At 33.3% G+C, this 13,499-nt stretch overlaps 1 protein-coding gene across 4 annotated transcripts in view; it reads right to left on the reverse strand.

The window, feature by feature from the left end:
• LOC110030381 (protein MOR1) overlaps positions 1–13,499 on the reverse strand; it is a 56,699-nt gene that overhangs the window by 9,527 nt on the left and 33,673 nt on the right. For 3 of the 4 annotated variants that reach the window (XM_020733061.1, XM_020733062.1, XM_020733060.1), the window contains exons 16-41: positions 12,042–12,116; positions 11,845–11,949; positions 11,619–11,724; positions 8,786–8,898; positions 8,616–8,703; positions 8,247–8,347; positions 7,988–8,095; positions 7,733–7,838; positions 7,581–7,660; positions 7,353–7,499; positions 7,202–7,277; positions 6,963–7,087; positions 6,745–6,855; positions 6,492–6,641; positions 6,336–6,410; positions 6,169–6,250; positions 5,951–6,078; positions 5,775–5,876; positions 5,623–5,697; positions 4,729–4,824; positions 4,548–4,649; positions 4,346–4,447; positions 3,956–4,138; positions 3,771–3,882; positions 3,463–3,539; positions 3,295–3,374 (exon numbers count right to left, since the gene is read on the reverse strand). In XM_020733061.1, the coding sequence (XP_020588720.1) occupies positions 3,295–3,374; positions 3,463–3,539; positions 3,771–3,882; positions 3,956–4,138; positions 4,346–4,447; positions 4,548–4,649; positions 4,729–4,824; positions 5,623–5,697; positions 5,775–5,876; positions 5,951–6,078; positions 6,169–6,250; positions 6,336–6,410; positions 6,492–6,641; positions 6,745–6,855; positions 6,963–7,087; positions 7,202–7,277; positions 7,353–7,499; positions 7,581–7,660; positions 7,733–7,838; positions 7,988–8,095; positions 8,247–8,347; positions 8,616–8,703; positions 8,786–8,898; positions 11,619–11,724; positions 11,845–11,949; positions 12,042–12,116 (2,705 nt within the window). The remainder of the gene's footprint in view (positions 1–3,294; positions 3,375–3,462; positions 3,540–3,770; positions 3,883–3,955; positions 4,139–4,345; positions 4,448–4,547; positions 4,650–4,728; positions 4,825–5,622; positions 5,698–5,774; positions 5,877–5,950; positions 6,079–6,168; positions 6,251–6,335; positions 6,411–6,491; positions 6,642–6,744; positions 6,856–6,962; positions 7,088–7,201; positions 7,278–7,352; positions 7,500–7,580; positions 7,661–7,732; positions 7,839–7,987; positions 8,096–8,246; positions 8,348–8,615; positions 8,704–8,785; positions 8,899–11,618; positions 11,725–11,844; positions 11,950–12,041; positions 12,117–13,499) is intronic. The other variant, XM_020733063.1, reaches the window with a different exon arrangement.

Consider the following 13,499-nt stretch of genomic DNA (forward strand, 5'->3'; position numbering starts at 1 on the left):
TTTAAACTTTCACATGATTTGCAATCAATCATTTTCTTTCTCTCAAAAGAACTCTAGTATAACTTTGTTGAGAGATGGATAATTCATTTTTCGACATAATGGAGAAAAATGATTCATGCAGCCAACCCCACTTAGTGGGATAAAGGTTTTTTGTTTGTTTTTATATAGATAATTCATTTTTCTAAATGAACCCACCGGCTACATCTGAGCTTGTCGAGTTCATGACAATTTTTCTTTGGTAAAATGTCATATAAAGTGTATAATCTTCGCATCTACATTCCATTCCATACACTGATTTGTAAATCTAACAACCCATACACTTGGGGATCGTTTAGAGTTAACATACATGATTTCTTATGGAAGTTGTTAAATCCTAATGAATGATCAATATAAACTTCTTTTATGTCACCCTATAACAAAACATTTTTAATATAATATTGTTGAAGTACCATCCAATATTAGCAACCAGAGAGATTATTATGAAATTCGTGTTCATTTTGGCAACAATAACAAAGGCTTCTTTGTAGTCTATAACATAGAATTAACTAGATCGTTTTGATATCAACCTTGTTTTATACCATTTCAAGCTTCCATTAACTTTACATTAAAAAAAACAAAAAAATCCAATTGCACCCTATACAGTTTGTCATCCTGATAGTTCAATTATCTTGAGTAACTGATTTTTTAGGACATTCTTTCAATTCTTATTTCCCAATATCTATGTAATGAAGTATAAAAGAGGATGTGTGGTAATGGGTTTATATCATGGTAACGAGAGTAATATAGAAAAGCTTTCAAAATTTGAGCTTGCTAAAAACTTTAGATGGCTTTTTTCCTCCTTGTATGGACCTAGGGCTGTCAAAAAAGCTCGTTGTTCGCGAACAGTTCGTGTTCGGTTCGTCAATGAGTTCGTGTTCGATTCGTTCGAAAAGTAAACGAGACAAACAAGAACAAATTTTTTTCGTTCGGTTAGTTAAACGAACCAAACACGAACAGTGATGCGTTCGTTCGTGTTCGAATCGTTATTGTTTGAAATATAAAATAATATAAAATAATTTTATATAAAAAATTTATTATATTTTAAAACATTAAATTTTATAAATTATAATATATAATAAAATAATAATAATAATATATTAATATACTATAGCAGTAATATACTAATATAGATATTGAATATTTATATAATATAAGTTATATAATTAATATATAATATTATTTTTATATATTAATATTAGGGATGTCAAACTGGCTCGTCGTTCGCGAACAGCTCGTGTTCGGTTCGTGTTCGGCTCGTTCGTTAAGAAACGAACACGAGCTTATTTCAAACAAACTAAATTTTAAACGAACCGAACACGAACAGAAGCTTTGTTCGTTCGTGTTCGGTTCGTTTACACCCCTATATGGACCTAAGTGATTTAGTTATAGGGTTAGATTATTATTGTTCACATGTTTTTGTAGCAGTCTTAAATTCATCAATTTTTTATTTAACTTCGCCATTAGCCCATCTGAAAAGAAGTTTGAATTAAAAAATTATTTTTTCTTAAAAGTGGCATTTTTTAAAGTTTTTTCTCTTCATGATCAAATTTTAGAAATTGTAACATTTTAAAGTGGGTGAATATTACCTAAAAGTTCTTTTAAAGTTCACTATGATTCCTCTTATCTCTTCAAAAAACAAAGGGATTGTTTGTAAGAAAAACGGCCACATAATTTAAGGGGATAGTTTAAATCAATCACTCTGAAGGATATTCTATTAATTATATATGACAACTACCCAATATCTTTTGAGAACTTGATTTTGGAAGAGAAAAAATCATAAAATTGATGAAATTCAAAAAATATTTTGGCGATTTGAACAATGCTTTGCTTTAATTTACTTGAGGGATGTTTGATTTGCTGCAAAAAGCATTTACAATTTTTTTGCCGAAGTTTCAAAAAATTGGGTTATTGGCAAAATGAATTTAAAATACAGTGTAAAATTATAATGCATTTAGAATTCATGCACCAATTTGTTTTCAATGTAATTGAAATTCATTGTAAAGTGTTGCATGATTTTGTCACCGCCCGCAGTCGTATGTTGTCGGCACCATCCCTCTGCCACAGGCCACCGTTCGCTGTCATCAACCTCCATTACCCCTTTTCCACAGACTTCACCCGCTGCTAGCCGCCTCCGCTGTCATCAGCTGTCGTAGGTTGTCGCCCATCCATGACCCCAACTGGCCGACCACATATTTTATGTTGATTTCATTTGTTTTTCAAACCAAACAAAATGTGAAGTATTACATTTACTTCACATAGGATCAAACCACTGTAATGTATTCCCAATATACTACATTATTTTTACATTGATTCTTTTTTACAATGCATTTATTTATCAGTAGACGAAATGGCCCCTTTTTTGTTTTCAATTTACAATTTTGATTTATCGGTGCAAATTTATCTATAATGATGGCCCCTATAAATAATGAATTATGGTATCTAATCCACATGATGGTTTGCTTGGATTTTGTTTACTACTGGTTCAATAAAGTTGGTAGGTTGATTGGTTGTCATTAGTTCCATATTTGGTCCAAGGCCATGCCACTAGTTCATTGCATAAACTAACGTTTATGTTGGTTATGGTATTGTTGTTGCCCCATTGGTTGGATATCTAGTTTCTTTACTACCATGCGGTTGTCCCTATTCCTAGAGGATCTTGAGTAATGATCCTTTAATCATTGATTTATGCTTTAAGTTTAGAACCTAATTTCAATGCCCATTGATCCCAAATCTCTACAATTTAAAAATCAACTTTTTAAAAGTGGATGTGAGTATTATAAATATTTAGAAATAAATAAAAACAAACAGTAGAGTTTTCTATAGCTAACACATTTTAGCAAATTTGGTTCTCAAAACCAGCTTCCGACCATAGAAACGTCTAAAAAAGAGTAAGAATGGATGTGTGGCAACACTCTAAATACTCAAATAGAGAAAGCTACCCAAAACAGACCGCTAAAAATTCAAATAGAGAAAGCTACGCTAAATAGATCCCTAACCATATACTTCACATGCAAAAAGTGTCTTTTAATCTCTCACATTTATACTGGGCCACCTAAACAAAGTAAAATCAAATTTGATTTTATTGTGTAGATTTCAACCTCCCTTTTTTTTTTTTTTTTAAATATTTGCATAGGGGAGTGCACCAATTCTCAATGCAAAATCACTATAATCATTTTAGTTTCAACACGAGTATAAAAAAGTAAAAAATTATGCAATACAAATGTTAAACAGATAGTGACAAGGAAGTATAAATACCCATTTTCTCTAACAGATCGTCTTAGTGCTCCTCTACCTTCACCAGGCTTCCCTTCCTTCCTCTTTTCCATCTCTCTTGCCTACATAAATATTAGAGATGTCGATGATATTAAAAAAATTAAAAAGTACAAAATTTATTATGGACAAAACAAAAGGATTAATGTTGACCTTCCACTTAAAACGGTCATCTAGCATGCTCCTCTGTGCGTCTGATAGCTTTCCAACATATTTCCATACATCATCACCTGCACGCATAATAGCCTCTGAATTAAAGGGCTATAAGTCAAAAAATGAATTGATAAAAATATCCTAGTTAATGTAAACAAATCCACTAAATGTTATTGATCATCACGAATAACCACTTTCAAAAGAATTGATAAGTTCAAACTCCATATCAATGAAAGAAATCTAAGAACATACAAGGAATTTTTTATTTAAAACTAGAAAAATATCACAAAAAAATATGACTCAAGTACCAAGAGTCTTATAGGCAGTGGCCATTGTATTTAGAGCAGCTTTCCTTATTTCACCATCCCTTTCTGATGTTAATGCAGCAACATGTTGCAGAGATTTCAACTGTCCACTGATCTGCATGGAAAATAAAAAAAGAATGAAAATAAATGAATTATTGAGGTACAAGCGTCAAAGTTAACAAATTCACCTCAGCTCCATTATGATCAATCAGCCAACCAACAAGGTCTACACATTCTATTTTTGTCCGGCTATTTTTTGAAGACAACCCTTGAAGAATATATGGAAGAAACTTTGGAGCAGAATAAATACAAACAATCTGCTTTAACAGTTCTCTCATTTTCTCTCTCACCTTCTCAATATTATGCCCAGACTGCAGCAAAATAAAAGGATGAATGAAAGAAAATACAATGTACTTTCCACTTTTCACAAAAACAATTACATTCATCAGAATGACCACCCACTGCCAAATAACAATAAAGGTCAGAAAAGTTGTGTAAAAGAATTTAGAATACTCGGCCCTTCAGCAACGCTTGTAAAATATAGGCAGCAAATTTCTTATCATTCAAACAAAACTAACCTTATCTAAAAGACATGGGAGGAACATTGCAGCTTCAGCCTCAGTAAGACTATAGCCCTCATCCTTCATAGTTTCAACAAGCTCAGGAAGAAATTCCAGCACCTGTAAGCCAAACATTTTGTAGGAAAGACAACTTAAAAAATGAGAAACCAAGTAAAAATTATCACAAAAAATTGAACCAAAAAAAATAATTAGCTAGCACCTTCAATAAGCACGTTGTGTTGGATTCACAAAACCGTAAAACAAACCATCTTAAAAGTATATCAACAAGTTCAATGATCTCTTTTACACAAGATGGTAGGGCCTACAAGATAAAAAGTGTCCAGCAGTCAGAGATGACATAGTATTGCCCAAGGCTAGAGATTAAGAAACCATAAGACCACCTTTTGCAACAAATCAAGCCCTTCCACTTGCTTCTTGAAGTCTGTGCTAAGAAGTCGTCGATGAAGGTCTTCTCTAAAATGCTTCATGATATCACACTGCAGTCATGACAGTTAGCACAATATGAAGCCAATTTTCAAGAGCTATAGGCATATACACTATGAATGATATAGAAGACGGAAGACTTTAAAGCAAAAAGTGAGGCTAAAATCAACAAAAAGGAAGTATCAGGCGGAACAAAAAATGGCAGAATCAGACTAAATTTCTACAGGTAATATGTACACATGAAATCAAAGAAAACAGCAAGATATGGAAAATAAGAAGAATTTTCTTTCTTCCAGCATTAACTTCACTAGAAAAACAAGATTCTGATTTATAAGGTTGTAATGCCATGTTATCAATAAGAAATAAAAAATTACCGTAAAATCTAAAAATAATTGTAAAAGGAGGGCCTTTTCATGGGTTAAAAAATTTGTAAACTCGTGTCCGCAGGAAGGAAAAATCATATGCAGTTGGATAAAAATGTCGACAAGACAATAAAAAAACAAAAAAATGAATCCACATTACTTGTTTGACAACGTTTAAAATAAAATTGTGAGGAATTAACAATTAGCTTTATCTGGAAATAACTGTGCATCTTATTCACAAAATAGCATTGAATATATTAACAAAAAAAACTTGAAAGTAGAACTCAAATTTTCATTCAATGAGATCTACTCTTACAAAACGTTGGAAGCACAGATATACTTGAGAAAGGAAAGAAACACAACAGCATGCCAGAAAAAAAAAAATAGAAAAAAAAAATTGAACACCGACCTGAAGAACCAAAATGTTAGTACTCATAAGTAAAGCACATGAAAAAGCTGATATTCAGTTTTGGTAACACTTAAACAGACCTCAAGATCTTGAATCTGCTCTGGCCTAGGGTCCTCAAATTTAAATCTACGCACAACCATTCTCTCTCTATCCTCCTGCAAAAAATGTGTGAAATCTCAGTTTGGATGATTAAATAACAACCAAAATAAAATTTCCATAAGCAAAAACTTACCTTGCATGAGTCCTTGACACTCAAAAGAGCCTGCGATTGCAGTGTTAGATCTTGAGCAGAAAAAATATAATCTGATTTTGAGGCCCTTGTAGATACACCCCTCTGCACCAATGGTAAATGTCAGCATTAAGCATATCATTTCAATCGCACAATTGTAAACATATAAAATAAGAGACCATAGGTATAGCCTTATTTGCAATCTTGGATACTCGATCAGCAGCACCATTTGGACCTGGTTTTCCAATCTTTGAACTAGGCTTGGAAGTTGGAGCTGTAGGACCAGTTTTTACAGAATCTCCAGCTTCTAGAATGGCCCCCAACCAAAAAAAATGAAAATAATCTCACCATTAGTAAGGATCCCTCAGACAAAAATGAGACGCGTAAATTGGCAAACCTTGGATCATTGCGGGAAGTTTCAACCGTTCAAGCGCAAGAGCCAGAGCTGGTCCTCGTAAGTCCTTTAAAGTCTTTGACACCTGAGAGGTTCAAATGATAATCTTGTCTGCTGCACATAGTAGAGGAAGGAAAAGAATAAATTCTCTAACGTTTTTAACAACATACAGCATCTTGGCCACAAACTCTCATGACTTCACAAAGAGTAGCTTCTGCAGCTTTTCTAACATCTGCCGATTTATCCTGTGTGGGAAATGCATAAGATACAAAATAGATTTCTGCAAAAGGATTTTTTTTTATGTCAGCTTATCAAGCAATGAATACCATCATGGCAGAGGCAGCTGGTTTGAGTAGGTGCAAAGCATCAGGTGAGTCACTGGTATCTGAAAGATGCCTAGACAGCCAATCAAATAGATCTTTACGCCCATCTGCACCCATCTTTGGATCAGCCAGGGCAGTGATTATGCATGGAACCTGTCAAAACACATTATATATATATATATATAATATATATATATCAGAATTAGTGAATATGGAATAGAGTCTTCAATATGCTAATATGATATCATTATCATACCATTTTATCCAGTTGAACGGCACCAATCCATGAATCTAAAGTATTCAAAGTGCACTCCCGCATGTGCTTTTTGTTGTCGCCGAGACATTTTAATACATCCAACAGGATTCCCTGGTTGATGTGAAATATTAATTAACAGTTCCACAGGTGAAGGTAAGAAAATCAGGGACTACAAGCGTATAAAAATAAGATGAATGCTAGTTGAATGGAGATAAAACCTTGCTGGATTTCTCAACTGCAAGACCCATAGCAGATGCAATACCACCTATAGTGGCTAATGTTGCCATAACCAGATTTTTGTTGCTATCACAGAGACGACCTTTTAAAGCTCCAAATAGCTCCGCTGTAAGTGCAAAAGAAGTGCAATAGCAAAATCAATCAATTAGTCAATCAGAGAAAATATAGACTACTAAGTTCATGAATTTTCAGTATTGATGGTATAGTACAGAAAGCATACTAGTTCCAGCAGGTTGAATGCGTTTATGTGCTTCTTCAAGTATTTTGTTGATTGAATCAATAGATTCCAGACGAACCTAATATATAATGAAAATAAGTAATATGCAGTTTAGAAAAAAATTATAAACAAAGATCTAAACAAAACAGAATACCTTCCAGTCAGAGCTATTGAGATTTTTAAGAAGATTAGGTGTTATTTTCGCACTAATATCTTCTCGTGGCAGGCCATCAAATCCACTGGACGTTGATGACGTAGAGTCAGAAACTTTAATAACTTTTTTTGGTGCAGCAGCAGCACCCTACAAAAAATAGTGTAAAGACTACAATCATTCTCCAGCAAATTTATAACAACTCCATGGAGAGGTAATCAATGATATTACCTCATATGGGTTCTTTTCACACTCTGCCTCAAGGGTACTGAGAAGTGCAGGCTTGACATCAGATAAAAATCCTTTAATATCTGTCAACCTTTTCATGTTATAAGTCCTGTTACAATAAAAGAAATGTACACAGTGGAACAGAAGAAAATTACCTGGACCAACAAACCTATGCAGCACTCCTATAAGCTTGATGGTAGAGTTTCTTGTCGCAGCCGCACTAGATTGCAAGCCAGTCTCTTTGCAGAAATCAATTAGATCCTAAAATTCATAGAAGATTTGATTGAGGATCCGAATCAAACTTGAAACTAACAAAAATGAACAGCTCTCTCACAACTAGAAGCCCAAATAAATAAGAAATGCAATCATATAATAATTATTAGACAGTAGGATAAATGAGTATCATGCACCTTCAACTTTATATGGGAAACACCAAAATCGTCCAATGCTGAGACCATCCACAATAAACCCTCACTGAGAACCTTAGGGTTCTTGTGCTCTTTCAAAATTTTGTAAAGCTGAAACATAACCCAAAAAACAAATGAACGGAAGAAAATGCACATTGCATGAAAGGTATTAACAATTTAGTTTTTAACTCAATGAAGAAAAAACAATGACATTGCACGAATAAATTGAAAATTCAGAAAAGACAACACGGTTGCCGCTTACTCTATCAAAAATAAACCCTGGACCAACAGCCTCAGAGAAAGTAGTAAGGCATTTCATTCCATGAGTGCGAGTTTTAATATCCGCTACCCTTTCACTTATGCCTGCCAAGAGTTGAAAAGTAAAACTTTTAGCTGTAAAAATTTAAATATTGCAACTAGTGCAAATAGACTCTGAAACAGAAAATTTTTTATCAGACAAAAAACAAGACTAATAAACGCTTATAAATGTTTGCTAACAGCCAAATCACTATGCACGCATATAAATGGTTAGACAAAATAACAAGCATCTAATGTTAACAGCATACAAACAGCACAATCTTATAGTTAAGGCAATGCCCATGTAAGGATAGATATTACTCCTAAAACATACCAAGCAGGCAAAGTACAACACATTTTTTTGGAAAACGCTTCACTGTTGAAGCTATATATGTGATCACCTCAATGACCTGTTGCTGGACCTGCGCTCCATTAGAGATGATGTCATCAAACCATCACATAACCAAGCCTAACATTAGCATTGTGTAACTGCTATATGAATACCTGGACATTTTTTTCAGCCCAACCAGGAACAGCACATAATAGGCGGATCAGCATCTCAGCAATAGAATCAAGCTCGCCAATGTTTTCAACCTCCTGTTTCAGCACACCAATTGCTGGAAAGTAATATGAACTTCAGTGTGCAGTAAAGAGACCAGCAAATAATAAAGTAAAGTCCAACACGCAGTTTGTTTAGATGAAAGGAATTAGCAAATTATTTGACATTTGATGACCACCGAAAGTGCTCACACCTTATTTTAATAGGTGGAGTAGAAATTAAGCAGTGCCTGTTAATGAATTTGAGATGGAGAGAGAGAGAGCGGACAACAGTTAGAGAACAGGTGAGTGAGAGTTCAGAGTGCGGACAAGAGAGAAGAAAAAAAGGGAGAAATCAAGCAAGAGTAGTCAGTGAGAGCATGTCATGGAAACTCAGTCGCATGTGCAGCCCCATGTGAGGACAAACCAAGCAGTGTCAAAAAGAGGCCAGGAGTGACATCAATTTGAGAAAAACAGAAGTTCTTCCACTTCTTCCACTTTCCACCATAATGTTATTAAAAAGGACAGAGCATTTGTATATACTATGCTCAATGGGAACTAATGATGACTTAAAAAATTAAAGAGTTGATCAAATATGAGTATATTTTAAGAGAATTTATATATTATTATAGGTATTAAGCTAAAGAAAGCAATCTTTATGGATAAATTGGTGAATCAAATCTAATAAAGGCAAGGTGGGTAAACATCTTTCGAATTTACCGTGAGAATGTATTTCTTCAAAACCAAATACATCAATCATATATTATTGATACATGATCATTGATGTGCATAACATCATTGTTGCAAGATTGTTTATGATGTTTTATCTCTATAGATGTAAATGCATTCTCAGGTTACGTGATGAGAAGAGAGTGAACAAGAGAGGAAAAAAAAAAAGAATTCAAACAAAGCGAGAGCACGTCTTGGAAACTTGGGCGCATGCACAGCCGCATGGGAGAACAAACAAAACAGTGTCCAAAAGAGGCCAAAAGTGAGATCGATTTGAGGAAAATTTCAGAAGTTCTTCCTCTTCTTCCACTTTCCACCATAATTTTATTAAGAAGGATAGAGGATGACTATATACATGCTCAATGGCAATTAATGATTACTTAAGTAATTAAAGAGTTGATCAAATATGAACATCTTTTATGTGATTTTATATGATATTAAGCTAAAGAAAGCAATCTTTATAGATAAAATGGTGAATCAAATCTTCTAAAGGCAAGGTGGGTAAACATCTTCGAATTTACGGTAAAAATGTATTTCTTCAAAACTTAATACATCAATGCCACATTACTGAAACATGTTCATTTATGTGCATAACATCATTGTTGCAAGATTGTTTATTATGGTTTATCCCTATAGATGTAAACGCATTGTCAGATTGAAATAAATGATTGATGTTTAATGTTATCTAATAATTGCTTATAATACATGTGTGATAATAATATAACAAAAAAAAGATTTCCTAAATCCGTGCATGGTGTTTTTTTTATTAGAGCTATTTATTGATCAGTTAGCATGATAAATAGTAATGCTAGATTAATTATAGTTGAAAAATTATAAGTAACGCTGCAAATGGAATAAAAATATTAAATTTAAAATATGAAAATAAAATATATGCATAATAATGAAGTTTACTGAAAAATACTCAGCCTTTTAAATAAAAAAAAAAGCAGGAAATATATTGATGAATAAATACAAGAGCATTTTAAGTAATAACTCTCTCTTATATTATTGCTTAAAAGAAAATCAAGAGCTTGATAATCAAAAGATGTTTTCTGGAAGAAATGAAAAGAGCTTTCAAAATATTTCCAGAGCTTCTTTATCTCTTGATAAACCATAATACAAGGATTTTCTGCAATTGTTTTTAAAATGAAAAATATTTCTTTCACAAAACAAAAAAAAAAAAAAAGAGGAAATGCCAAAAATAAATAAGGTTTTATGGTCAATTTTAACTTCTAGATTTGAGCGAACTTAAACGCAAATGTACACACATCACATATGCAAGGCCCTCAAACCAAAACCTTCTGTTTAAAAAATAAAACTCTCAAGTACCACATCAATGTGGTTTGTATATTCTTTTGGTAAAGATTGGGAACAGAAGAAGCACTTGACTTCAACATTTCTACTTTCTCCACGTATCCTTTTTTTACCTCAAAACGATATGTTCCCCAAAATACATGGAGTAAACGGCTCCTACTCTACCCAAGCCCACTACCAAGTTGAGCCCAAGTTAGATCTCTGATCAAACAGGGGTTACCCAAGTACATGTACAGGAATGCTCTCCAACCCTGTCACCACCCCACACAAAGATTGACATTTATGTGTTGGCATAGAGCAAAACAACGGGATGTCCACTACAACGTAGGCATTAATCAAGACAAGATGATTATAATTTACCACTCAAACCATAAACCTGAGAGGTTTTATCAAATATGACAAAAAATACTCCCTTACCGCCCCATCCCCTCCCCCAAACCACCATATGGTTTATTAATAAGAACATCAGCCAAGACATGAAACGAGATCTTGATATATTCTCATACAAAACTTGAGCTAATGATAGCACTACATTTAAGAATACGTTAAATCAAAATATATGGGAGAATGATGATCTAATCACTACATTAAATCATGTACTTAGAACAGATTATCTTACAAAAGGAATAGATTAAAAATGTCAAAACAGAAAAGGAATCAAGTTTAAAGCTAACTGCAAGTTAAGCTGTTGAATTTTCCAGTGATATGACAAAAATATTCATAGAAGGAAGGTTGACGAGTCAGAAAAAAGCAGAACCTTCAAGGCGCTCCTTCCAAACACTACTTTTTAATTGCGAGATTGTATCAGCTTTAATAAGAGAGCATAATCTTTGCTCAATTTCTTCTAGAGACATCTCTCCTGGCTGTAACCATCCAATTTTAGTAAAGAGATGTTAAAGGCTTTTACGATGTGAAGGGCAAAGCATAGCAGCATAACAGATCTTTTTTTTTTTTTGACTCTTCAACAAGTATTCCAAACACACCTCAGCATCTTCAGACTCAATTGACATTGAAACTTTAGATGGCACCGCCCCGTCAGACTTCTTGATTGGTCCAGCTTTTGCGGGGCCACCTTTTTTGGCAGTAGACTGTAAGAATTATATATAAAATCAGCAAAATAGTAAATACTACACAGGTTTTCACTATCATTTCTCTAAAACAAAACGGTTAAAGTCACAACCACAACTGTCTGAACTGGCCTCTTTCCGCTAAGCATGCTTGCTGCAGATCTCCTTACAAACGAGCTATTGTTGGCCTTTAGACAATAAAAAGGTAGAAAATTTAGTTTCAACAGACTTTTACTATCATTATAATGATCAATGAACTTTTAAATTTAACCAGAAAAATTCAATTTTAAATTTTGAATTTATTAAGCATTCATCATTAGCAAATTCTCTAAAATATTGCTACAATTCAGTTCTTGGTGTAATAACCAATTTTTGAGAAATTAGATAAAAAATTGGGCAACAGAAAATATACTCAAAATTTTGAATCCCCCGGATTTCAATCAAAACAATTATATTAAATTCTACACAAGAACTAGATCAATTTCATACGAAGCACTATATGTAAATTATGAACAAATTGACAAATAAAAAATTTGATGTTTTTCAATTTAATTAATTTTAATTGAACTTAATTAATCCAATTAATCCCGCAGCTTCGCTATAGCTAACCAACATTTCTTTGCCTTTTAATCCTTCGTTTGGTCATTTTCTTCCTAACCCTTCCGAATTAAATTTTGCCTCATTTTTCGTGCTTTTCTCATTTCCGGTAGCTGTTGAAGGCGTCAATTGTATAACACAAGCGTCAAAAGTCTTTTGTGAGCTTCCATAAAGGTTCTAGCACGATATCAACATAAGAGAAGTGTGATTGGAGTTGATATGAAGTAAATTTGGCAGCCTTGGGAAAATGTTGGTCGCCAAGAAAGCCGCTTAAGGTATATTTGGACAAATTAATGATATTTTGAGCTAAATTACCTAATGACCTAAGATATTATGAATTCCTAATTCTTTTAAGATTTCAAATTGGTTGCCTGAAACGGCGACTTGTCATTTAGGAATTTCAGGTTGGTTACTTGAGACGGCCAGTTAGAAACAAGAGTGTAGAAGATTGCCATAGGACAGTTCCGTAAATTTCAGATAACATAATCCTACGTCAATTCAGGAATAATAATTAAATTTACAAAAAACACTTAGAATTTTAAAGTTTAATATTATGTTTTATGGATATTGAGCTCAATAAAAGTTACTGCAACGCCAGCCAGTTATCGAATATCAAGAATCTAGTGTGGTCACCGAGGTGAGTAATTGTATGGCTAAATTTCAGTAATTTTCATTATTTCATATTGTATGTTTGACTTCATTTATGCCCTAATTTAATCAGATCATTTATATTGATAGAACAGATATGCATGAGATGAATGATATGCATGAAATTAATGATATTTAGATCGACTCAATACGTAAGATAGACATTTAAGATAGACATGTAGAAAAGATATGTATGACATAATTAAGAAATATGCGTGAGATAGATATATGAATAATATGAAAACTATGTCTGATGAATAATTGTAAAGCAGAATAAATATGCATGTTAGCAGATGCATAATGACGTTTCAGAATCATGCATGTAT

The sequence above is a fragment of the Phalaenopsis equestris genome, unplaced genomic scaffold (assembly GCF_001263595.1).
Source record: "Phalaenopsis equestris unplaced genomic scaffold, ASM126359v1 Scaffold000711, whole genome shotgun sequence".
NCBI lineage: Eukaryota > Viridiplantae > Streptophyta > Magnoliopsida > Asparagales > Orchidaceae > Phalaenopsis > Phalaenopsis equestris.